Source organism: Lepeophtheirus salmonis, chromosome 13, assembly GCF_016086655.4.
Source record: "Lepeophtheirus salmonis chromosome 13, UVic_Lsal_1.4, whole genome shotgun sequence".
In the NCBI taxonomy this organism is placed as follows: Eukaryota; Metazoa; Arthropoda; class Copepoda; order Siphonostomatoida; family Caligidae; genus Lepeophtheirus; species Lepeophtheirus salmonis.
The window spans coordinates 35,873,136-35,900,826 of NC_052143.2; the positions used below are offsets into that span (position 1 = coordinate 35,873,136).

Below are 27,691 nucleotides of genomic sequence, written 5' to 3' on the forward strand. Positions count from 1 at the left end.
TACGAGATTTAAGTTTATTAATAAGATCATGGATTGAAAATAGATAGACAAGAAAAAGCTTTTATCAATTCTCCTTTTTTTCTTCTCATGATCGATACAACAGAATTGTATGCAACGATTTATTAATTTAGTTGTTACAAAATAAAGATCCATTAATTTAGTCATTGATAAATAAAACACGACTTTTAAAAGACAACGATACGTACATTTTATATTTTTAAGCTACAAAAAAGTTGTGAAATATTTTTTTAAAAATCTTATTGATTAAGAAAATTATCTTTTCAGGATAATTAATTATTTTAACCCACTACAATTTTTTTATTACAATTGATTTAAAAAAAAATAATAATTTATGTATTTAACAAAAAAAAACATAATTAAAATGATTTTTTTTTTTTTCAAAATTATTAATACATATTATTATGGAGATCACAGTAAAAGGTACAAGACAAAAATATATAGATATTTTTATAGAATAGGTTTTTTTATACTTAAATTGTTATTATATTATAATTTATTAATAATATGAATCACAGTTTTCATCCATTTCCAATTTCTTGAATGGATAAATCTACAAAGATGTATATTTAATGATTACTTAAAGTAAGCTTCAAGGCAAGTAATTTTAAATACATTATATATATATATATTTGTATTCATTTAGCCATGTGTATTTTAAGTGCAGAACAGATGAGTTATTGATTTATATATATTCTAAATAAGTAAGAGTCTATCAGTCGGTGATGGATTGAAAGTGGTGGTGACAAACGTATGTATGTAGTTATATGTATATAGGTAAAAATAATGAAGTGTAACACTCAACATCAAATAAAAACCAAAAAGACTTTGGAGAGGGGGTGTTGTTTGACTGTCTCTTTTTGAAGGATTCTTTGTACTCTAATGTTAACTCACAAATCTTAGACTTATTTATCTTATTCGACTGATGGCAAACAGAAGAAAAGATAGAAAAGCTAAGGAGTAGCGAGGATGACAAGAGTCATTGGAACGGATAACTTCTTGTTTCATGAGATTATTCACTTTTTCAACATATGAGGCCTCTCGACTCGTTTGATCGTTGAGTATGCTGTTTTGTGAACTATTCTTCCATGGTTTTTTCCTCCGTCGCTGTTTTTTGGGTAGCTCTTCCTTTCCATCGTCGTTGTAGTAGGTATCCCTCACGTAGAAAGGATCAATTCGTTGACTTGTAGAATTGTAGGCAGCATAGTAATTCCTCTCCGTGTTGATTGACGGTGTTGAGGTTTTTACTACAGGTGTAGATGTAGCCGTTTTGTCCGTTACTTTAAAGACGACTTTCATATTATTCGAGAGGCAAGATCCACCCAAACGTCGATGTATGTCGTCCTTTGAAGAGGTTGAAATGAAATAATAGTCCTTCCCTGGATGGAACTCTAGTGCCCCGGGTGTGGGGCTAAAGGAACGGAAACTAATTGTGAAATATCCAGGTTTAAAAGGAGTATTGCATTTGGCAATGATCCGAGGATAAGGCTTCATTATTCTACATGTATCGTATTCCTCTTTATTCACATGATAGATTACAAATTGTTCTGTATTCTCTTCAGAAATAGAGCCAGGACTGTATACAGGACAGACAATATTGACTTGATCATAGACCATGGGAGAGCTTCCTACGTCGATGATGTTGTCATTATTGTCGATTCGGAATCTGGAAAATAAAGAAGATAAATAAGATTCAGGGATGTGTTACCTTTGAGTATGTTATTTGTGGATAAAAATTTTTGACAACTTTTCAATGGAATAAATATTCATTATAAGTACACACATTTCAATTATCAAACAATATTCTACGAGTTGTACTTCAGCATTTTTTAAGTGTTTAGTGTTTAAGTGTTTCGGCTCTGGACATCGTTTTTGAATGTAGGAAGGGGGAGGGCTATAACTAGTGATGCATAATATATGAACTATTTAATTCTACTGCAAGTCCATTAAAGACTTGCATTTCTCAAATCTTTCCTCATGAGAGAACAAAAAGCAATAAAGCAGAGGATTTCAGACTTCTGGATGCCAAAATTGAGGTGGTAGAGATTATTGACATTGTGAAGTGCTCTAGGAGCCTCATTTTTAAGGTGGCTAAGATGAAAAAGGATGGAAAATACCTCTCAAGGAAAGAAAGAAGTATGGGACACAACTTGAAAAGGGATTCTGAGTTTCTGGGGGCCCTGAAGAAGAAAATCAAGGAGGACCCTACAAAATCCATGAATCGCCTCTCTGACGAGTTCGACGTGGACGAGGGGACAATAAGGAGAGATGTGAAGGAGGACTTGGGGTTGTCTTTGCACACAAAAATCCCACGCCCCGGTTGATGGACACTTTGAAGGAAAGGAGACTGCAGTGCAAGAAAGTTCGTACGTATCCACAGTAAAAATTTTCCCTGACGAGAAGATTTTCACCGTGGACCAAGTCTACAACCGTCGAAACGACTGTTGGCTTCGGAGATCACCAGAGGAGGTCAAAAAGGTGTTCCGTACAAAAAAATCACCCCAAAAAATGGTCCTGGGAGTCGTGGCGTCCGACGGCAAAAAGATGCCTCCCTTCCTTTTTAAGGCTGGGGAGAAAATCAGCTAGGAATCCTACTAAAAGGTACTGAGGTTCACCATACTGCCATGGCTCAAGGTCAACTACCCAGAGGACAACTATGTTTGGACCCAAGATGGTGCACCCTCATCCACCAAATGCCAGAAGTTCTTTCACCGACAACATGGCTGATTTTCTCCCCATCCTTAAAAAGGAAGAGAAACATCTTCCTGCCATCGGACACCAAGGCTTTCCGCCGCCGTTTGGAGGCTATGATTACTGCTGAGGGTGACCATATTGAGTCAACATGTTCACAAAGATCGTGCCTCAAATTTTTGTTTGAAGAAATTTCAAAATTGTTTATCAAAAAATAAAATAATTGACATTTTTCTAAAATCAGACATTCAGTCTACGTTTTGCTTCCGAACCCTGTACGCTATAAAATTGTAGTTTTCAGGCTCGTGATCACAGTTTTTTAAAAAAAAAAAAAATATTAAGTGTTAATACAATGAATATTATGGAGGACCATTATAGACATAATTGAGTAAGCTGTTGATTGTAATCATTTAGCTTTACTCATTATTATTTAAGGGGTTATAAAGTATAAAACAATAAAAAAATTATATATCAAAGACAAATAGGATATGTATTTCCAAACTGTATCAATTATGTCTCCATTCCTTCTTTCTAGTAGTCCTAGGTCAATTCTAATTACAAAAACTGAAAAATAAATACCCCAAGATGCCTTTTACATTTTTTTTGGTTGAATAAATGTTTCAAATATAAATATTTATGTTTAAATGTGTTTCTTTCTTATAATATGAGTAAATCTATTGCGGAAAATGTTGTTACTATATAAATCAATGGCTTAGAAATGCAGAATATTAAGTTTTTATTTATTTATATATCCATACATAGCTTCTTTATTACATATATTTGAACAGGAACTTAACTAAACTTTTTACACATACATGTTTAAACAATAATAAACCATTGTGTAAAAAGAAAGTATCTTGAAGAAGGAAAAAAAAAGAAGTTATATTAGTAAATTATAAGTCTTTTCTGTTCTTTCAATATGAAAGCCACAGCAGTTGAATTTTTCTTAACAATATTTATAAATAGGGAAATAGCGGGGCAAGTTGGGTAACTGGTCACTTTTTGCCAGTTTGTACAAGTAATAATAAAATCAATGTTTTATTTTTACAAAGTTTAAAACAATGTACAACATTTGGTACCAAATTCATAACATACATAATAGTTGAAATGATATTTTTTGAATAAAAGCTTATAGATAAGTCTGAAATCTTGTGCAAATATTTCCTAACTATAATAATATAAAAATACCGAGTAGCCAATTGTTAATTATACATTAAACAAAATTATTTATTAATCTTTTTCCGAAACATAGCCAATGTCAAAATGATTAATTATATTCGGCCGCTATTGGTTTCACAGATGGCAACAATCCTCTTGCAAGTATTTTGAATGAAATTCAGGTTCATTTCAGTCTATTCCTCGTTGAAGGAGGCCTTCATGGCTTTAACGTTCGGGTGAAAGATGCTACATGCCCTCCTCTTGATCAGTGGATCGAAATAACAAGGTGAGGGAATTGACGTTCAGACTGTATGATGACCACATTTTTGTACCAGAAAGCTAAGAAGGTCTGAGAAATTTTCACAGGGGTACAGGGCCCCCATTTCTTCTAGAGCCGATGTTGCCGTTGGGGATATTTGCCTGAGCCTAGGAACGCAATTGGCATTGAAAAAATCCGAGTATTTTGCTTCTGTGGGCATGTAAACCTCTGATATCCAGATTGGGGGAGCCCTTGAGGGCATCCACATTAATGATGGGATTTTTCCAGGAGCTCTCCTTCCTCTAAAAGGCCCCCTCTTAACATTTTAAATGGTCTGAAAGCCATTCCTGTCGCCCTGGCTACATCTGTTGGAGTCTTATAATAAACACTGAGAAAAGTTGATTCACTCAGACTTAAATCTCATTACTTAGATATTTCTCTTCCGATTTAAAACAAATTCAAAAAATAGGAAGTCGTTGATGTACATGACCACATATACAATTACAGAAAGTTCGAATTTCCTGATACAGAATCTCTCAAATCAATACTACACAAGTGATTATGGTCAAGTTTCCACCTGGAAGTTCCTGCATTCATACGCACCATTATTTAATTATATCCCATGGGCAGAAGTTTTATACAATATCCTTTTTCTAGTTGTTAAATCATTATTATTTAATTCTTGAGATAGGAAAATCTAAATATAAAGTAATAACTAGTGTCTGTGCTCATGAAAGACGAAGAGTAAAAGTGAGGTTTTGCTCGGGAGATGTAAGTGTAAGTCCTTCATGGTCCTGGAGTAGAATTAAGGATCACATGAGTGTAATTCCAACCAATATGTCCTTGCTGAATACAAAAAGGAATTTTTGTTTATTTAACTTTCTTTCATGGCTGCAATGCAACTGATCTTATAATAGGTAAGCTATTCCCTTCTCAAACATTTTTCAAATTGTCAGGATTATCACGTTCATTTTCAGTTTACTTTATTTTGAAATACCGGAAGGACATGTTTCTTACATCACTTCATTTAAATTAGGCTACAAATTTTTTGATATACCTGATATCTAAGAATAAATTACTTAAATTATTAATTTAGATCAGCAAAAACAAATATTTATCGACATATTTAATGTTTAAACTAATTTAAATACAGAGGTGTTTAAAGATCTCATCGGCACTAACAGGTATTGATATATGTACATAATAATGATTGCTTTAAAAAATATTTGACCCATGAAATGGTACTATACAAGAAGAAAAGTACATATCTTTTTCTTAGTTTCTGTTTATAAAGAATGCACAATTGTAAAATAAATATCCATATACTTAAATATATTTATTACTTTTTTGTATACTTATCTTTCAACAAATACTTTTTTGTTCATTTAATTACTTATAATGATTGCTGTTGCGTTACGATGTGTATTAGTTGTATAGGAACTTAGTAGAAAAGAACAATAGGACTTATTTTATTATCCAAACTCTCAAAATTATATATATATACATTTATATTGCAAATATTGTATAACAAAAGATACCTATTGATCAGCTGGAAAACATATATCAACCTTCATTGCATCTCTCAAAGTTTTCTCCCCCGAAAAGTGATAGAAAAGTACCCAATGTTATATGGTATAAATTTAACAATATTTTGGCCCAGCACTTCACATGTACGACCTGATATACGTTGTATATTTTGTGATATTAAGAGAGTTTCGTGATGAGAAGTGAAGCGGCGGGGGAGAAATTTAACTTGACTCTCACCCATTAGTTCACCCACACATCCTGTTGGCTGGGGTGTATTATAGCATATTTTCCTTGGTGTATAGAAACGAAGCAGCAATAGAGTTCAAACTATATTTTGGCCAAGTAATTCACCTGTACAATTTGATATCCAGAGGGTTTTTTAGGATATCAAGAGGGTTCCTTACTGCTCAGGAAAGCGATTGCAAGACTGTGAGTTAAACGTCTGATCCATAATAAAGCAGCCACTTATTAATTGTGTGAAAGAAAAGTGCCTATATATTTCTATAATTATACTCATAAAACCAACATGAGAATAATTCTTAAAATTTTACGATCTTTATTTTAAATTAGGCAGAAGAGTTCTTCATTAATCTTGATTTTTAAATTTCCTGGGCAACACCGGGAATTTTTTATTATTTAGGGATTTGTGAAGGAGTTGCTATTGAATTATACTACTTTAATCTTATTTTTCTTAGTTTAAATATATTGATCTGTTTTTGATGTGCCAAATTTATTTTATATTTTTTGTGAAAAATACTTTCCTAGATGGACAAAAGGCCTTTCTTGCAACTCAATTAATACATAACCTTTTTATCATCATACTTTTTACGATAAATACTTTGCTTACTCTAAGTTTGACAATAAATTTAATGGCTTTTTGCTAATATCAATATTTTTGACTGTTTAAGTTTTGAAAATACACATTTTTACATTATCGAATTTGATTGTAAATAGTTTTGGTTATCATGAAATACTCTAATAAATTAGGGTTAAGAAATCGATTTATCGTCACATTCAATGGCAAATTGAACAATTTGCATAATTGGCACATTAATAAAAATGAGATTAAAATAAAAATAAATAATGGTTACGTCTGTTGTTTGTATAATTTTGTATAATGTTTTTATGAAATTACAACGCAGATATAAATATTCATGTTTTTTTTCATTTTTATCTTTGAAAAATTCATATGTATGTCTTTTCAGGCATTGATTGATCTATTGTAGCCTCTTATTCATGTTCTAAGCCTTGATTTGTTTCCTCAAATATTCTTTATGCTACTATCTAGTAAGAAGTTAATATTAGTTTCTCAAATCAATATTCAGAACAGGAAAAAAGATCAATATTTGTCAAATAAAAAGCTGAAAAAAGATACGTACAAGTGGTTGATTTTTTGGATAGTGTTGCTTTAGCACTCAATTTTCAGGCTTGCTTAAGTCAAACTTTAACGTGATTTCTAATTAACCAATTGATTTTTTCTACTTCATTTCTTTGCAATTTTTTAGTAACAAGAATTATGATAATTTATCTCTAGCACAAAAACATAACCCGTATTTTTTGTCAATTTTCATGTTTCTATTATTTTAATCAGTGTTTTAAACGTTGATTGGTTGAATTCCAATTACCTGCTTTTGTTAAGCTGCGCGGTAAACCAAGCAGTTATTGAATAATATTTTCATAACTGATTTTAAGCCTATATTACTTTTATTTTTTTTCTGATAAAAGGTTGGAATGTATCACAAAGGTAACAATCTGTCATATAAATTTATAATAATGTATATATGGTGCGTCAAGAAACATACAATCTTGAACAAAAATTAGGAAATGAAGAAATGCAAAATAATTTAGTCACTTAATACATTCATTAAGGTCAATATTGCATAAACATTTTTCAGTTAATTATCGGCCTATTATTCAAATTTGTGTAATGTGTTAAGATATCCTAAATGTTTACCTATGGATTAAAATCTTTAATTGATTTAAGATACTTATATTTCTCCCAATGAGGCCTTTTAAATAAAATCTATTAATTTCTTATTCTTTTATTCTGACAATCAATTTTGAGTACTTTAAGTACAATTTACGGCACATCTAAAGGGTAAATGAGAATAGTTTTTGGGTAAAAATGAAGAATAATTTATTTAAAAATACATTTGTGTTTCAAACTCTATACTAAAACAATTCTTGCTTTTTATGTATAAGCTAATTTATTGAAGTTATTGAAGACATTTAATATTCATATCAATTTAGCCACTTTTTAGCTATTTAATTTCTATATTAATTTGATTTTTAGCCGTTTAAAAAGCTATTTATAACCGATTTCCCTTTTAACTATTTTGCATCACTGATTTTGAGGGCACTATTTTGCAAGATGTTACATTTAATCTCGACTTTACTTTTCCTTTAATCATAGATATCATTTGCAAAGCCGTTTCTGTAATTGCAGGTTTGTTATTTTGTAACATTAGTAATTAGGTTTGAAGATTGTCCTCCTTTCATCATTAGTAGCCTTTTATATTTGACACCCCACTCCTATTTCTCTCCTTTAACAACTAACACAAAAAGGAAATGAGAAGAAAAACACAAAAGAACTAGCTTCACGAAGAGAGAACAAAGGATCAACCCTTCCATTCTAATTTATAACTGCATCAGTCTTCTAATTTAAATATAAATTGCTATTCACGTGAAAAGATTAAATATCCATGAATATAAAGAAAGCTTTTATGTTGGAAGGGTTGTTTGTTTGTTACTTTCCGATGGTTGTTTATCTTTCATGTTATTTGCAATCATTTTATATTCATATAGACGAATTTATAAAACATATTTTTATTTGTTAAATGCTTTAAAAAAAAAAGGACTCAAACTTAAAGCAAATTTAAATAAAACTATGTCAAAAAGTATTGGCAATTACTATAACTACAAGTATGCCACGTCAATATAAAAACAATCTTGAACAAAAACTAAATTGTAAAAATTGATTTTTTTTTATCTCCTTGGTAATGAAACATTTTTTTGATGACAGTCGGACTCGACAATTTTCATTATTTTATGCACATTTTCGATAATTGGCCTTCCAGAGCCTAGTACATCTTTGACATTAAAACTACTGGAATGTAATCAACGAACGCCAATTTGGTTGCAATAGACTTTGTCCAATAATAGTTGAGAGAAGACTTTAAGTACAGAAGTTCCATGCAGGACGTCAATGATTATAATCCACGAACCGTCATGCGGAATCCTTTTTCAAACACGAGATAAAAATGGTTTCCCTATAGGATGGCTACTTCAAGCCTCTTCACGAACAAATCTAATCCAGAAAAGGATAGGCAGAGTTATTCACTCTAAAAGGAAGGAAAAGAAACGGTATGGCAATTCTTCTTACGACTGCTCAAGACCCTCGGAATCTGTACCAACCTATTTGAGAAAATTAAATAAGAATACAGAGTGGATGTGAACATAATAGACTAGATAATTACTACCTCATGTCAACCCACAGCCTATTTTAAAATTTTGACTCTTTAATTACACGAATTTTAAACATAGTTTACGCTGTTTGATGTAAATACAGAGGCCTTACTATAGGATTCGAAGCTTTTAATCAACGGGATATTACCCTAATGATGAGGTTTGACGACAAAGGGTCAAGGAAAATCCATTGTTAATGTTGTTGTTAGACATTTTACTTCTTTTAATAACACCGACCCCATATATAAATATCAATAATATCAATTTAATTTAACAATTTAAAAAAACAAACAAAATATAATTTAGAACCTTTATTGACTTGAAGATACATATATTAGCCCCGATATGGCTTCTTTTTCAAAGACCATCTGTCATAATCTCATTATTTTATTGCCACGATGAAATTTAGCTACTTTAAGTGCAAATGGCAGGGCTTCCAAAGGGTTAATCAGAATAGTTTGTTAATAGAAACCGACTATAATTCGTCAAAAAATACAAATGTAATTCAAGCTTAATTTTGAGAAAAATCATTCTAGCATGCTTTTTTGTCGACTAAGATGTACATGTAGTGATATTGGCATTTAAATAATAAAAATTGAGTGCTTGTTATATATTCCAATCAAATCATTAATTCATGGACTTATTTAGATCATTTATGTATTTTGTAATCATGTTTGTGGGATTACTTAACATACCATATAATGTAAGGGATGGTTTAGTACTCTTATTTGATTTAAAGGACTTAATTTGGTCGGATATGGTCTTTCAAATAAAATCTGTCAATTTCTAATTGTTTGTTGCAACTAGGAACTTAAGTTACTTCTAATTCCATTTATGGTGTACCTATATAAATAATTCTAATAATTTATCGAAAATTTCAAATGTAGTTTAAAAGGATTTTTTAAGATTGATCCTTCTAGCTTAATTTTGTGTTGAGAGACCACAAATGTACATACGGAATAAGTCTATTAGTTTGATTTGAATGAGTGTTTTTTTAGAACAATGTGTACGCTTTGAGACATTATGTAAACACAAATATATATATAGGCTGTTACAAGTAACTTTTTATTTATTTGAAAGTATACTTAATTTGTTTACGTCTATATAAGCATAAAACTTTTCACTTTCCCATAAAAGGGTTTGATTTTTCAATAATATTTCAAATCTCTTGCGAATTAGTATTTTTTTACTTTGCTTATTTTTATTTCAACAAAAGTTTGAAAACGAAACTAATTTTTTTTTTTTTGTGCCGTAGTACAGCGGAAGAGGGGGAATGCTATTAAAAAAAACTAAAATTTTGAGAAAAGCATGAACAAAGCAATCAAAACTACAAAATGGTGTAGATTTCCTGAATATACATAGTAATCAAAAAACCAAGTCAAAAATGTTCATATTCTATAAGGAAAACATTGCCATAGAAAATTAATTATTGTAAACTTTCTTTAATGTTATAACTAATTGTATACCACTTTGACTTTAAGCTGCATTTTAGTTGATTAAACAGGAATTTTCAAACTTTTAGTTTTTTATCAAAAAATAAATGTTAATAAAAAAAAAGTTCTTAAATGAAGCAAAAAAACAGAAAGACTTGGTTTTAATAACATTATATAATTTTTTGTTACCTTAATTTCACAGACCCTGATAACATGAAGGGTGAAAAACACCTAATTTAATTATTAATTGAGCTATATTTACCTTGTATTTTGTGTAATTATTATTTAAATCTCTAACCCTCCGATATTCAGCCTATTCCTTATAACGCAGTTAGTGAACTGGGGAAAAAATAAACCCCCAAAACAAAACGTATTTAGTACAGTTTAAATAGTTGAAAGATATTTATAATTACGTAATTTGAATTTTGTATTATTTTTGTAAACTATTCTTTCTACTTTGCACTCCTAAATATCCATTAAAATGCTGAAAAACTTGTAAAAATTAAAAACATAAATAAAAAATAAATCATAATTTTAAAACCATCTTAACAGCATGAGTTAGTGTTTTTAAAAGCTATAATTAGTTATTCTTGGAGTAAAAACATTCAATTTTTGATAAATACTATTATGAATTATTTATTACTTAATTACAATTTATGGAATCAAATTAGTACTCATCAGTTTTGATGAGGTTGCATGTATTATATAAAATAAAATATAGACAATTAAAATATTGATTTTCAATTTCCTTTTTTAACTGGATATTCATCACTACTAAAAACACTGATAATTTGAAGAATGTCTTGGAGGAAAGCAATAATAATGCTCATGGCGTACATTAGAACAGCTACAATCAGCTATGACAAAGGAGGAAGGAGAAAATTATATAAGTAAGGATGTGTAGAAGAATTACTCCTTTGTCGATCTCCGATTCTACTTTGAGTCCAACAAGGACTTACAATTATAACTCCGCAACAAATCCTCAGGGTTACGCTCCATATTTTATGAACACACACGAATGCACAATCAGGTTTTGAATATTATTGAAACCATTTAGAAAAGGATGTTCACTACTCAGGAGTTCAATAATAATAATTACAACTGCTGCTAAGGAAAAGAAAATTCATTTTGAGACTATCAACTCTAAAAAAAATTGGGCAACTAAAAAATTCACCGGATTTACAACACTATAGTGTAGGTACAACTGTAATTCTTCGTCTTCAAATTGAATAAATAATAAGGAAAATAGTTAATCAACTTAACTTAACGTCGATTAAAAACTGCTAAATATACGAATAAATTATAATTAAGACATTATCAAGATAAATAACGAGAGGTATAAATATGATTTAATATTTCTGGAACAAAAGTATTCCCAATTAAATTTAGATTAATAAGAAATAAGAAGCATATTTAAAAATCTCAGGGTGTATAATATTTCAGTTTACTAAAGGAGGGTCAATAAATTGAGTAAACAAGGATTGACACACACAATGATACAATTCTATTCTAGCTATAACTAGAATGGACCCTCCTCCGTTTAGTATAAGCCTTCACCTAAATGTATTTTCTCTAAATATTCATTTTCATTTGTGTACTGTATCTCATTTTGTTGTTAACTTATGGTCATTTTTGTATTTTCACGTTTCTGTGATATTGACCTCATAAAATTTAATTTCAAATATGTATCTCAATTTGATCAAACGTATCAGTCAGTTTTTTTTGTGATCAGGACTTCTTATAATTTAATGATATCTTACTACTAGTATATATAATTTTCTTACAAGGCTTAACCAAATATTTTTGATAACTTTTTTCGTAATTCCACTTACAAACAAACACAACAAGGCAAAAATTTATAAATATACTTTGTTTGCGGAGGTAATAATAATTTATAGCATAGCTTTGGTATACATTAATGAGTATACCATACCAATATACATATTACATACAAAATGGGGTTTCATACAGGGAACCAAATAAATCCTAATATATGAACGATAATCAAATACTTCATTACAAATCAACAGTATCCTTATGTGATAGCCATGTGACTCAATATCTAATTAATATATTTGTATTGAATACATTATATCTGTTTTACAATTTATGATTTCATAAAATGTCATGTTTTTTCTTTTAAGATTTGTCCATTATTAATAGTTGCAAATTTTGTAGCATAAAATTTAATACTGGTTGCAACAAGCATGGGGTTATTATGTCACAGTAACAAAATTTATGTATCGGTTTTAGTACTAGAATTGGTAATGGTTTACTTAACATTGTCAGTTTTCCAGTAATACTAAATGACCGATATCGCAAACAAAACTTTGTATTCTCCTGATAAGTCAATGTTTTCCATTTAAAGAATGATGTGCGCCATTGTAACGTAATTAAATATACAGGGTTGATCTTATCCAGTGATAGAGAGCTTTTTTTCTTCAATATTTCTAAAGTAAAGTTTGTGAGGACATATATCCAACTACATTGCTCGGCACAACTTTTATTCAAAATGTGAGTCCTCAATTACCTCATTACAACTCAAAAATCACTTTTCAGACCTTGACTCTGTTGACAGACTCGAGCTGCGTCCACTCCTTCTTCATGGAAGCCACTAGAGACTCCTTGTGAGAAGCAGCACACACCTTCTCTTTCAGTTATGCCAAGATAAAATAGTCTAAACGCTTCATATCTGTAAAGGAGGGCAGCCACATGTTGACATCCCAAAAGAATGGAAAGTTGTCTCTCATTAAGGCCTAGATTATAACGGCGCGATTATCCAGAGTTCTGTCTTGAGTGAAAACAAATTTGTCTACGAACTTTTTTCTATCCAGAAGTTCGATAAAAACATCTGAATTGAGCCCCTCCTTCCTCTCCATCAAAATGAAAGGCCATACTTCACAATATCCATGCCTAAGGTTCTGGCTGGATTTTTTGTTTTGAAGACATGTCTAAATGAAGCAGAGAAATTGTCTGGATCTTCGGTTGTACTACTTATTCTATGTGGCGTCAACGGTGAACATTTTTTCATCAGAAAAGAGTTTTTTTTTAATGTTCCTTTAATTGGTGAGATGGAGTTGCACTGATTAAGTATAAGGCCAACACTATAGTATTACAATTACTCCATCTAACCTAGGAATCTTGTTGTGAAATCCATATACATACATAAAGTATTAAATATTTATTTCTCTAGGAATCACCTGGGATAGAACGCACATTGAGTTTAAGAGAATAATATCTTCCGAGCGCGTTGTCACTGAGCTATGGTGATTCCATAAAAGCAACTTTCCCTAAATTTTTGTTAACCTCGAAAAATTTAGAATATCCTTTTTCTTTCCCACTATGTCATCTTGTTCTGTTCGGAGAGAAGTTCTCATGTGATTTTGCATCAATGTCATTCCGGATTGAAAATAGCGAAATGTGATAAGAGCAATCTTGTATATACAGGTATTAGAGTATGTATGTATGTAAAAAAAATATACTTATATTCATGGATAAAGCCCCCTGTTACATTTATTTATTGAAGTTAAGCCTTTATCATAAAAAATACATAATATTGCAAATAAATAAAGCAAAATAAAAGTTTTGGAGATGAACATAATATAAATTTATTAATAATATTGCTACTACAAAACAAAAACTTTTTACATATATTTATTTATATACTCTCTTTATTTTACATACAATAACCAAACAGAGAACAAACTACCAAAGAAATAAATAAACAAACAAAACCATAGCTCTTGTCTTATCAATACAATTGCTTTATCATAAATAAGAAATCTTTTCCAGTCTTTTTCTTAATATACATGTTGTTATGAAAATTATGAAGATTTTTTCCATAGCATAACCGGTGCTTATAGAGGTTATGTTTAATTAGTAGCATGTCTTGGAATGACTCACACCATTTTTCAGCCAAATTCGTCAATTTATTTCTATGGGCTTATAAGTTCCTATGATAATTCCATATCTACACTTCCAGTTAGGTGCAAATCCTCTATTTAAGTTACTACACTTTTTTTTTAGAATTGAAGATACACAATTCTCATACCACTTTATAAAAACGAGCTTCACCCTAATCCACATTCACTAAAGTCAGCGATTCTTTAATAGAACGTGTAGAATATATGTATACCAATTCTGAAATTTTCATATCATTTGCATCATTAATTATAAGGATATGAAAATTTACATTAACTAAAAGTAAATAACATATTTTTCCCCCCTCCAAAGAAGACCTACCCATTCACGACAGCATAAATAACTAGCTCATTTGGAAAATTTATATACATATATCCTCAAAAGTTATATACAGGTTCATTAAAGCACATTCATTTAAATAAATGATGCATCTACAATGAAGTAGTATAGAGTTAAAATAATTCAAAACGTATTTTTTTTGGAATTACTATCATCCTTTCTGAACGATCAATTTTAAGCATGTAGAGCGTAAAATATCAATTGTGTATTCGTAAATACATAAACTAAGCGACATTGAAGATCTTAAATTATATCATAAACCAAATTACAAATACATCATTTTGTCCCACTGTAGGACGACTGTTCCTTATTTGATAGTAAGGAATTTAAAATCAATCAGTAAAAATATTTATAACACGAATAAGAATCTAGAGGAGACACTTCGATAGCTGAGGAAAATATATACAGAGTGGGGAACCAAAAGTTGCAGTAGAATGACTGAATTATGAAAAACTTTACTTTTATGGAATCAATAAAGTACAAAAAAAAACTCAAATTCTTTACCGTGCTGTAATAATGGCAGCTCGGATCGAATCAAAATTTGGATGTGTGTTGTAGCAAACATTCTTCTCCATGACACTCGAAACTGTAAAGTCCAGGGGATTGAGGTCAAGGCTGCAGGAGGGTTAATTGGAGGAAGCCCAGAAGTGATACTTATTGTTCCAGAGGAAGTCTTGGATCTACTTGGCTTTATGAGACTAGAATTGACTTTTATCCCGCGGGTGGGGTTATATATTTTACAATAATACAGACTCTTTCTCCAACAAAATTAGCTTTTTCATCACTCACACACGTTTAAGTGTTTTTGTTTCTTTTTTTTTTTTTTGCTGGCAGGGTCAGATTTCAGATTCAAAAAGTGTGACATGGGCCTTTAAAAAATCCCGTACCCATTTCTTATATTGATGAAATGAGAATTAAAAACATATGGCTATGAATAGCAAAGAAAATTGTTCATTCTTTAGAAATTATAAAAGTAAATACTTAAATTTCATTTACAAACAGGATTACAATATTTCAATTGAAAATAAAGGAAACAGTTTAATAAAATGTATACGTATATTTCTAAAGTAAATTACCAACTTGTCTTCTATTTCTTGCTTTTATTCTGGAAATATGTCAAAACATTTTTTTATATACATAAATATCGTGTTTTTGTGGAAGTTAGGACACTCCTACTAATTCTTTTAACTCAAAAACACTTTCCTCACCCATGCTATTGTTCTACAGCTGGATGGCGCTCCTGAAATTATGACACCACACAGAAGTTTCTTTGTGAACACAACAATAAGGCAAACTTATGGCTAATGTCGATGTAGGTTCCCTACACCCCTAACTTGAATCTGTCTTACATTACTTGCTTACTGTACGTGGAGTCAAGGACCTACACTATTCTTCTCCAAAAAAATATTATTGCCCTGAAGGCCTCCATCAATGAGTACAGGGAGGGAACAAGCGTAGAATATACAAGGTCAGGACTCAGAAATTAGGAAATTTTGAAAGTCGTTTTTACTTATACATATTTTTATTTTGTGTCATTTTAATTGCAAACTTTTAAAGCAAAAAATGGTAATTTAACAAATTTCTAAACTTTTTATTAAATATGTGCCACTCCATTCTGAATGAGGGCTTCAATATAGTGACGAACATAGCAACAGCTGGCTTTGATGAAGTCTGAGGGCAAGTTGTTCAACTCTTCCGTGATTACGCCCTTCAGGGCATCGAAATTTGGGTGAGAAGTTATGTTCGTTTTACCTTCCAAGACCCGCCAAATAGATAAGTCCAAGGGGTTCACGCCTTGTAAGGACAAAGTACAGAAGTCTGCCACCAAGAAGGTAGCCATGGTCTCCCTTGAATGTGTGTGCAGGGTCGCCTTCTTGTGTAAACATATAGTTGTCTCTGCCTATCGTGCTCTTCAACCATGCCAAGACATGGTACCTGAAGACCTTATAGTAGACGTACGTGCTATTTTTCTCATTCCCCTTGAAGAAGTAGTGAGGTACATTGCTACTGTCGTACCTCACAACGCCAAGTACCATGGCCTGAGCTGGATGTTTGGTCTAGATGGTTCTCTCAACTTGGACTCTTGATTCAGCCAAGAACCAATCAATTCTCTTGTTCAGAAAAGTGTCTACTCTGAATGTCTTTTTGTCGGATATTGCACACCCTCTACCATTTGGCTTGTTGCGCGGACATTTTTGATCGCACAAAACCAAAAACAACATACAAGCGTAGATTTTTGTCAGTCTTTCGAATGGGGGCAAGGACATGATTATTAAGCTTTTAAAACTGAAGCTAAACGCCATCAAAAAAAATTCTAATTTTTGATTCCTCACCCTTTAATGTAATCTCTGAACTACTCTTGGTGTTAGAATCCCCACGAAGGGCAACTCCATTAAAAAGTAATTGTTTTCTTTGAGTTTGTAAAGAAATTAGAAAAAAATATAACTGGAGCGTACCTATTTATTATTAAAATATAAGCTATTGAAATTATATATTAAAAGTGTCCTAATTTCCAGGTAACACTCAGGTCATAAGATTAGTATAAATGAAAATGCCACTACAACTTGAGTGTATCCTGGAACAAAGCTTTTGTTCTTATTTAGTGTCGTCATTGTCATAAAAATAAATCTTCGTTACCAAATACTTTTCGTCCCGTTCTTTTTTTGATTTTATTATTATTTATTCATTCACACTTGGGGTCATTTATTTTTTATGTTATGCTTTGGTAACTTTTGGTTATTGTCGTTGAAACATTCATGATCTTGAAGTACATAGATAAAGGATCATTATTTTATAAATCGGTTCGAAATATTCTCAATATTTACAAAGGCATTAGACAAGACTTTTAAAAGTAACTTTTTAGTTTTTTCAAATCGATAAATGTATCTTTAACTTATTATAAGAACATAGTATGTATAGAACGATGCTCAAGCACAGCTCATCCTTTTCTCATCATAAATACATTTATCTTTGTAACCAACATGTCTTCAGACTTATAGTAACAAAGACAAATGCTATTATTATCATCCATGCTCTACTTTTTCAAATCTTAATCCATCTGTTAATCCCTTTTCCATTTTGATTCTTTTTATGAGCCCATTGTTGTATGTTCTGTTTATGACAATCACCTCTTTTTATGATAATTTGTTAGATACATATGTTCGTTATTGTTTCTATTGTTAAGTCTGCCATAGGTAGGTATGGGATTTTTGTAAAAATTGTTTAGAAATAAAAAGAAAAAATGCACGTGCTTTTTTTTTTTTTTTTTTGTTAATTCTTACATGAATCTTCGCAGTGTTCACATTTATCTATAAAGAAATAATTTCCTCTTCTCTAAAATGTATTTTTTTTTAACTGTATAAAAATTATATTTTTTAAATAACTATAAAAGTCTTCCTTACACTTATGCTTTTTCAAATCTGAAAGTGTTTCCTCCTGAAAGTAGTATATCATTTTTTCCACTCAAAATAATAATACAGGCAACTCATCTTTACAAGTTTTTTAATACAGTAAAAACCATTAAAACTGCTCTAACTGTCTCCCTACGACCCCAAAAATCAAATCCTTTATTATATGCAATTTCAAAAAATATTTTAGATAAATTTGTATAGTTGGTGAGAGGGACAAGTTGATAATAAATAGACTCGAAGGAAAGAGGCCACATAACAGTTGAAATAAAGAGTAAATCAAAAGATAGGGATTCAAATTCGGCTCACGCAACCTCGATTAAAAAATGTTTAAGGGTATGAATATTGTAGAGAAAGAGGATGATAAAACTGCGGGTAATATTTATCAACAAATTCCTATGAAAATACGTGGATAACAGATGACCATAGCATTTAAAAAATAGTTTTGTCTTTAATTTGCTATAATTACAGCATTTTTATTTTTTGGAATGTGAAGAACAATATGCAAATTTTGGAACCAATATCAGACCATAGTTTAGTTGTAGTATCGATTATCTTGCTTGAAACTTTTTTAACTAACTTAACCCATCTATGCAGTAAGCTGTTACAGCTCAATAATTTATGATGCGTCAACATAAATATAATCCACTAAGCTCAGTCGACAGCTTTCATGGTAGAAAATATTTTCTTGACCTCAATGTGTGTGTGGCGTTGATTCTAGGGAAGTCCATATACATACATTATGTATATGGACTTCAAAAGACAATTATGAGGTCAGTTGGAGTAAATTATAATACTAAAATATTTACATATATATATACTAAACAGTGTAATTCTATCCAATCAATTAAAGGAACATTAAACTTAATATAAAAAATGCTTTGAACTAAAATCAATATAAGAAGAAAACCCAAGAAAATTTTTAAACTTCTTACAAACATCCTATTCAATATTTCATAGATATATTTGAGTCAATTATAACATATTACTTAAATTTTTGAGATGAGTTCAGATACTCATGAATTTCAACTAAATTTAGAGCCTTTATTTGATCTAAGAAAATATTGTCCTCAATTTTGTTTTTCAAATAAAATCCATTAATTTATCATTCCTTTATTTTGACAATAAATTTTGCACATTTTAAGTACAATTTGCAATACCTCCAAAGAGTTGATAAGAATAATTTGGTGATATAAATTGAAGATAATTTGCCGAAGAATAAAAGTTTTAATCAACACTCAATTTGGAAAGAAAAATCATTCTAGCTTACTTTTGTGTTGACCCGCCACATATGCTGATAAAAGACAAAAAATATAAATCGATAAATAACAATAATTTATTTATATTATATTAAAGATGTAGATGTCAATTTAAAAAAAGTATGTATGGATTTCGACTATTTAACATGTATTTTTAACTTGAAAAAGTAACTTATAAATGAACTTTTTTGAATTTTTAACAAAAATAATAGTACCGCCGGGGGGGGAGGGATATTCCCGAATGTGAAACAAATTGACTAAATTTAACATTAACAACTAAAATGCTCATAAAATGAAGTTTTATATGCATAAATGAAGCAGTATATTATTAGGACTTTCTTGCCATTTTAGTTCTAGAAGTACTTTTTTTTTAAATAACAATTATTTTAATAAAATAAAAGCTTTACTAAAATTTTCATTTTAATCATTGCTGAACAAATAAAAAAGATATCAATATTTTTTTCTAACACCCTTTGTAGTAATACAGTTCACGCGTATTTGGTTATTTTATTTTATGGGCATTTCAGGTTTAAAAATATTTATATTATTCAATTTAATTATAAAATAGAAATTATTCCGCGTTAGGATAAGTTTTTACTTGACTTTATATTTTGTTAATCCGTTGACATTGATATGCAATATGAATAAACTGGCATTTTCCTCCTATGGGCTCTTATTTGTTTTTATTTATAATTGTTGAAGGAAGTTTTATTAATAATTGCAAAAATGCAATAAATATTCTTTATTTTAACATAAACTTTCAGGATTAAAAGTTGTTTCACATAAATATGTTAAATGACTCAAAAACATTATTAACTCAAGGAGACATAGCTGATGAATTCGACTACAGTTTATTTGTTTATTAAGAATTACGTACTTTCATTTTGTAAACATATATGAAAATAATATATAAATGCCGGCATGTTAAATAAATGAAATGGTTAATTAACGTGGTTGTCATTTCGTTCCATTAAGTTAGCTGTAAGAAGCTATCAGTCGAAGGAGATAAATACAAAAATCACTCTGGCAATTAAATAGGTAGAAATTGTTCAGCATTATGTCCGTCCTCAAATTCAGTAATAGAGTCCAACAAGGACTTTTTTTAGTGCAAAGGTCCTGGCGAAACCTGCTTTTTCGAGGGCAACCCCGAATCCTCAAAGTTTTTAATATGTATATCTGCTGGGACATGTAACCTTCTAGGCATGATGGAATTCTTCTTTCATCAACCTTCGCTGGCCTAAGATCATGTCTTGAGACTTAACCTTTACAATAATTCTTTAAAATTTTGCAGAGATTGGACAATATCTCGTGTTTGCACATTTGGATAATTATCATTTTATTTCATAACAAAAACAATTAGTATTGTTTAACAATCTTCAATAATTTAAATTGTCTTGTAATTTAGGTTTTAATGGAGTTGGATATCACCTTTTATTATCCAATTGATTTGTTTGCTGCTCAGTTTTGCGACCACGACAACTATCGCCAACTTGTAGTAGGTATTGAAAGTGTTTATTGTTTTTGAATATTTCTATAAAGTCATTGCAATGCTTCAATCCCCTTTCTGCTGCTAATTTTTTTTACTTATATGTAGAAATTTTCATTTCCAAACCCAGTTCCATTTCTATTCAAACATTTTAAAGGGTTTCCTATTTTAAGAATTTTCTTCCTTATCTTAATTTTTGCTGCTTTATCGATAGACTCACTAAACAATACAAATGGAACCTATTCTTATGGCAAATACCATTTATGTAACACAATTGCTTTGATAGAACTTCCTGATAAAGTAGGCTCTACATTTTTAAATTATAGTATGAATAAGGTTTAATTCATTTATAGAAACAGAAGACTGTTGACTTATCCACCAAGGAATATAAAAATCTACGAAGAAATCTACAAATTATTTTAATCTTCCAATTTTATAGGCAATTAATTTATTTGACTTGATAGTAGAATAATTTTAATTGAGCATAACATTGTAGCTATTTACCTAGCATTGTTAGGTATTTTGTTTATTTTTATTTCTGAGATAATGATAAAAAGGTAAATGAGTGGGTGAGTGGGAGCTCATTTAATTATTTATTGATCTCTCTTGAAAAGTTAAACTCCAAAGTTTGCTTGAAGTGTGTGAGTTTATCATACATTTTTTTCTGTTTTGATTTCTCTACTTCTTGTAGGTACTATAAGTCAATCAGTTTTGTGTGGTTTGGTATTTGATAACTTTTAAAATCTTTTATATTAAAAACTTCAGGACTTTTTGATACTTCAATCCTTAAGGCATCCCCAAAATGGGTATGTAACCATTCTGCAATATGACGTCTACAAGCAATTCAACATAACTTTTTCTTACACAATTGTTGAATGAATTTACAAGCTGCATATATTTTCCGAGTATTAGATGCAGTTGTGTATATTCTATATATTTTCTGTAAATAATAATTAGTTAAAAAGTGACCTTGTCCGAATATATCGTGTTTTTTTTTTTTTTTTTTTTGTGAGGTACTGTAGGAACACATTAAGTAATTTTACTTCTCTGTATGAAAAAGAGAAAACGAAGATTAAGGAATTAACCTCAGTATGTTGAGCTTTAAGACTATGCATATGGTGAAGAAGATCGGAATATATATATGAAAAATAATGAGGGCTTACTGTAGATCTTTATAAAGATATTTATCTATTAGTTGAAGTGATATCTTACAAAAATATTTATAATTAAAATGCATTTAAATGTAAAAAATATAAGAATACTTATATCAAAATATACTTTAATTTCCCATCAAACAGTTTACGAACCATGTAATTATATATAAGTATACATGTAATGCATTTTTAAATGATTAAAAATACATTTTATTGTATGTTGAAACATTTTATGCTTATAAAAATAATCTATTTTTTATGGACTTAAATATAACACATAGGCTGAAAAGTACCGAGCTTCACAAAGAAAACATGTTGTTTTTTTTTAATTCAAAATTGATGTATTTATTAATATAATCTCCATCAAGAGCCTTTAAACCATTCCAGTGCCTCTTTACCGTTTCAATACCACTTTTATAAAATCTTTTTCCTAAAGATAGTCTTCAGTTTCAGAAATAAACTCATCATTGAATTGAAATTTATTGTTACTTTTTGTCAGCTGTCGATGTGTTTACTTTTTTTAAAGTTGAGAATACTTAATGCAGAACTGACTTACGATCATTTTGATTGATGGTTTTTTTTTTCTGTTTCCTTCCGTATGAAAGGTTGCGATATACAATAAAATAAGGATGTGATATATAAAAAAATAAATAAATATACATAAAAGTAAAAAACATTTGTTATCAAATTAAAGTATTTTTTTGTGTATATGCAGAACAAATATTGACTTTGCGGAGTATACATTCATACTTATATACCTATAGAAGGAATAATATTCATAATCTTAATGTATTAGTAAAGAAATGAATAATGATTTAAAACTTTAACAAAATCAAAGACATTTCAATGAGGATAGCATAAGATGTAATATTCCCCCTTCATTTTCTCTCTTTTCCCTAATCAATCCTAAAATATTCATTCCTATGTTATAAACATATTTATTATGCATACATATTGTGTTTGAATTTATACACAATACATAGGTATATATATTTATATTTTTGTATATCTATAGAGGGAAAATGATGAAAGCAGTTTGAATCTTCTTCTTAAAATGGATTTCTATTTTCGAGACAGTGTTTTTACATCCATTGTATACAAAATAAATACTTTGTACTTTATTCAAATGATTTAATCATTTACGTATTAAATTGTAAATCTATATTAATAAAACAAAGTCTGGCTGTATAAACGTTAAAATTAAGTCATTTTTTAGAGTAGATACTAGTCATGGGACAATTAAACGGAATTGGAGAATCGGATGTTATTTTCTGGAATCAAAATCGGGGAAATAATGTTTAATTTGCATTATTGATTCTTATTTATTACTAGTATTTAACAATTTTTACTTTTCTAACTTATAAAAAAAATATTAGAAAATTTGTCCGTCCAGAAAAAATTTGTCATTTGAAAACTCCATGCAAAGTGTGAGAGATTACACCACTGGCATGTATCGAGGTTATGTTTAGTTAGAAGCATCTCTTGGATGGCACACACACCACTTTCAGCCCGATTGGTCTTTTCCTTTCGGTTTGGGATTAGTTTGAATCGAGGAATTGTCAAGCAAAATTATGGTGACTGTCTTTTGGATTCACAAAAAATAATCCCCATCGCCCGTCTGGAAAAGGGTAAAATTATTGTAGGTATATATTATTCATCATTTTGGGACCGTTTGAAAACCGAGCTGCAAGAAAAACGCCCACAATTTGTCAACAAATAAGTTTTTGCCTTCATGAAAATGCACCAGCTCACACCTCAGCATTTGTGGTCGCAAAATTAATGGCAATAGGTTTCCAAGTCCAGATATACACATCACTATCAATCTCACGCATTGTCACTACTCTGTCATACATCATCATATCATAGATTGTATCAATGATATAAGGAGTAGTAACCTCAACAGAGCGTTCAAAACGTTCAACATCACTTGTGCCCAAACTGCCTCTCTGAAAATTTTACAACCACTTATAAACTGTCATAATCGAAGGTACAGATTCCTCATAATGTTTATCAAGTTTGTTTTTGTCTCCTGAGGCATTTTGCCTTCCATAAAGTAATGTTTAATCAACACACGAAATTTCCATTTTTTGAAAATCACTCCACTTCCTCGATTCAAACGAATGCCAAAAAGAAAGAAATTGAACTGAAAGTTCATGTGTGTTCATCCAAGAGATGCTAGGAACTAAAAATAACCCCAATACGAGCCAGTAGTGTCATTTCTCGGACTCTGCAAATACTTTTCTTATAACTCTTTAAAAAAATCTTCAGTCGTAATATTTGCCTTCGTTATTTTTTCTATTCAAAAATTAGTGAATAATTATAAAAACATTTAATAATAAAAAATATTGTTGAGGTCGCAACTACAAATTGTACTGCCCGTGTTTTACATAATATTTCCTACAACTATATTAATAAAGAAAGTTTTATGGTGAAAGTATTAAATATATGCGCTGTCGGTAGTATCTTGTGATAAACACAAATTTATGTTATATAACTATGATATTTTTACTTCTTTTTTTTTACCTATCGACAACGCTTATTGAATACAATTTTACTAAAGGACTGATTTACGCTGATTGCTAACTTAAAATTTGTATTTACATTTTATGCAAGCCTCTATTCAGTATTTTTTACAGCTCAATTTATGAGTGATTACACGCTTTAGCCGCGACTCATTTTCTGAATTCACACTTTAGGAAAAAAAAAATCATTTTTATATCGTTTTCTTTTGATAAGAAAATATATGGTTTGTGGTAAAAAAATCCAGTTGAGTACATAGCAATCAATTTAAAGAATAAATTGTGGAATGAAATTCAGGCTAATTAATTGATAAAAAAAAACATAAGTCTGTTGTATTGAAGTGCATTTTGAATATCACTTTACCAATTGGAAATATATTATCGATTAACAAGGGTTAATTATTCGTAAATCCTCAAATTGTATGAAAATGTAATTGGTTGTGATTAATCCAAGAGTTCAGTAATGTTTCATGAAGATATGAGGATATAAGTTTAAAGAGTTGCTTGGATCTACTTGATACATTATAGTTGAGGCAAATTGATATGTTTTCAGAAAATCGCCATAACAACTTCTCGAGGATATATTTACAAATATTCATACGTCTTCTGTAAATAGGGACACTATAATCGGAGATATCCCTATCAGCAGATATATTTTCTCTCAGAACCAACGATATATAACTCAACCTGGATTCAGGACCATATTTTAAAGATTTGCAACTCAATCTGATCGCATAATCAAAGAATCAAGTTTTTAAATAGACTCCAAAGTTATTTCTATTTTTAAAGCATTCTTTAAAGTCTCTTTTATATTTCGGAGCAAAGGGTTCACACTCCAAATGACCTTTGTAGTAGAATAAAAATCATTCTATAAATGTAATTTTTAATTATGTTTTAAACATTTTCCCCATTTAAAAAAAAATTAAACACTAAAATGTCCAAACCCATAACCAAGTTCAAACAAATTTTAGTTTTCATCAGTCTTTGAGATTAATAAACTGGTACAAAATTCAAAAATGTACTGAAAAACCCATAAAATATGTTTCTAAAGCTCCTGATAAAAAACAATTATTAATTTTGTGAGATTTTTTTAATTTCAAACAATTTTATCTTTTGCATAAAAAGTTTTATGGGTCTATATTTTTTTCGTATCGACAACCATTTTATTTTAGTTTTAATATAGTTAAGTAAATTTTCAATATGAGTAAGTTTATTTTACATAAATGGAGATCCAAGAGTCCGAAATGCAAAATTACAATATTTTTTAGACTCAACAGAATTCCTTCATATTTAAATCGAACTTACTGCAAATGATCGAAATTCCTATTTAAAGTGCGAATGACCGTTTATTTCACTATGTGAACACTGAAAATATGTTTGAATTTTTTTGTATGTGGATCTAAATAATCATACATATAAAAGTGTACACTTTTAGAACAATAATATTATAAGATATAACTATTATCTTTTTTTTTAACATTCCTAATAAATTTGACAGAAATATGGACATTTATATTCTTCAGATTTTCTTATATATAAATCTAAGTTTCACATAAACAAATTTGTAAATATCTAAGTCTTTCACAAATAATGTATTTTTAATAAATTTGAACTCTGTAAAAAATAAGGATCTTAAAATTCATCATAAATAAGCGACATAGTACTTTTAATAAATATTTAAAAAAGTAATAATATGACATTTTTAATTAGTAAGATCTATATGTAAAAATCTTTTGTTTATTTGAAATAACCTTTTTCAAATACTAATTGCCCAAATATCTATTAAAAATTAGTTTTTTATAGTGTTTTAATTTCAATCCATCTTTATTTGTGTAGGTTAGTCAATCATTCTATGATTTGATTAACTTTTATGTGGTTAATTTGAAACACATTAACTAATTATAAGAATATCCCAATTGTTAACAATTGTTTTATATTTTTTTATGATTTGTAACAAACAATACAAGACTTATTTACCCAAAACTTAACATGGGATTCCTTAATAATTTATCCAGGTACTAAAATTTAATGACATATGTCCACAGTAATTTACATACTATGAAATACATTTTGAATAAGCAAAGATGATATATATTAAAATTCACTTACATGGGGTTAGTTGTATTCCAATAGAGTATTATGACCTCTTTTGTGAGCCCATAACCTGCTGAAGAGGTTCGTAACAAAATTGCAAGGCATATGAACTCTGCAGCCCACCACATTTTACAGACGAAGAAATAAATGCGGTGAAATCCCTTTCCCCCAAAAAATCAATTTGTGATGTAATATTATATATCTAAATATTTAAAAAGTTAAAAAAAAAATCAGTTTTTGTAAAAATATTGTTGTAGTCACTTCATATTGGATTTGGAAAAGAGATCAGAGAAAAGCGCTCACTTCACAAGATTTAATTCTTAAAATACATACACATTCAACCGTTCATTGAAGAGTCTAAATCGTAACTGAAAAGAGCAGAAGAAATGAATGGTTTATGAATAACAATAATAAAGAAGAAGCACGTATATGAAACGGAGAGAGAGAAGAGAGGAAAGATTTGAAACTCCTACTACGGCTCTCCACTTTCTTTCTCCTCAAAGGGGTATCTGAGTAATATACAAATATATAACCGGTTCTGCGCCTTTATTTTCAAAGAAAGGGAAGGAGGTAAGGAGGAAGAAGGTATGCAACTTGTAGGAAAACATATTATTCAATACCTTTTTGAAGAAAATGGTTTATACATCAACAGAATTATACATAGAGTTGTAAAACACATGATATTAAATACGTACAAGGGTTTTAAATTCTCAAAAGCCGTTTTCTTTCATTTTTCAAGAGATAATATCTACCGAGTGGTCTATTGAAATCTGAGCAATTTGAGTTTTAAACTACAACACGATATAATTTATTAGTTAAACATAGAATTTCAACAAAACTAATAATATAAATAGATCTGTGTCTGAGCTCAATTAATCATTAATGTAGTCGTCCTTAGCGCCTATGATAGCTTCTAGGCAGCAGCGGAAGGGTGGGCATCCACTGGCAATGTAGTTTTCTG

The 27,691-nt window shown here is 29.8% G+C and overlaps 1 protein-coding gene across 1 annotated transcript; it reads right to left on the reverse strand.

Moving 5' to 3' along the window:
• On the reverse strand, nt 1-27,102 carry LOC121128458 (ephrin-A5). Its single transcript, XM_040724043.2, has 2 exons — nt 26,746-27,102; nt 1-1,684 (listed from the first exon to the last, which is right to left on the reverse strand). The coding sequence occupies exons 1-2, from the start codon at nt 26,856-26,858 to the stop codon at nt 928-930; spliced, it is 870 nt and encodes a 289-aa protein (XP_040579977.1). The 5' UTR covers nt 26,859-27,102; the 3' UTR covers nt 1-927.
• Nucleotides 27,103-27,691: the final 589 nt, after the last annotated feature.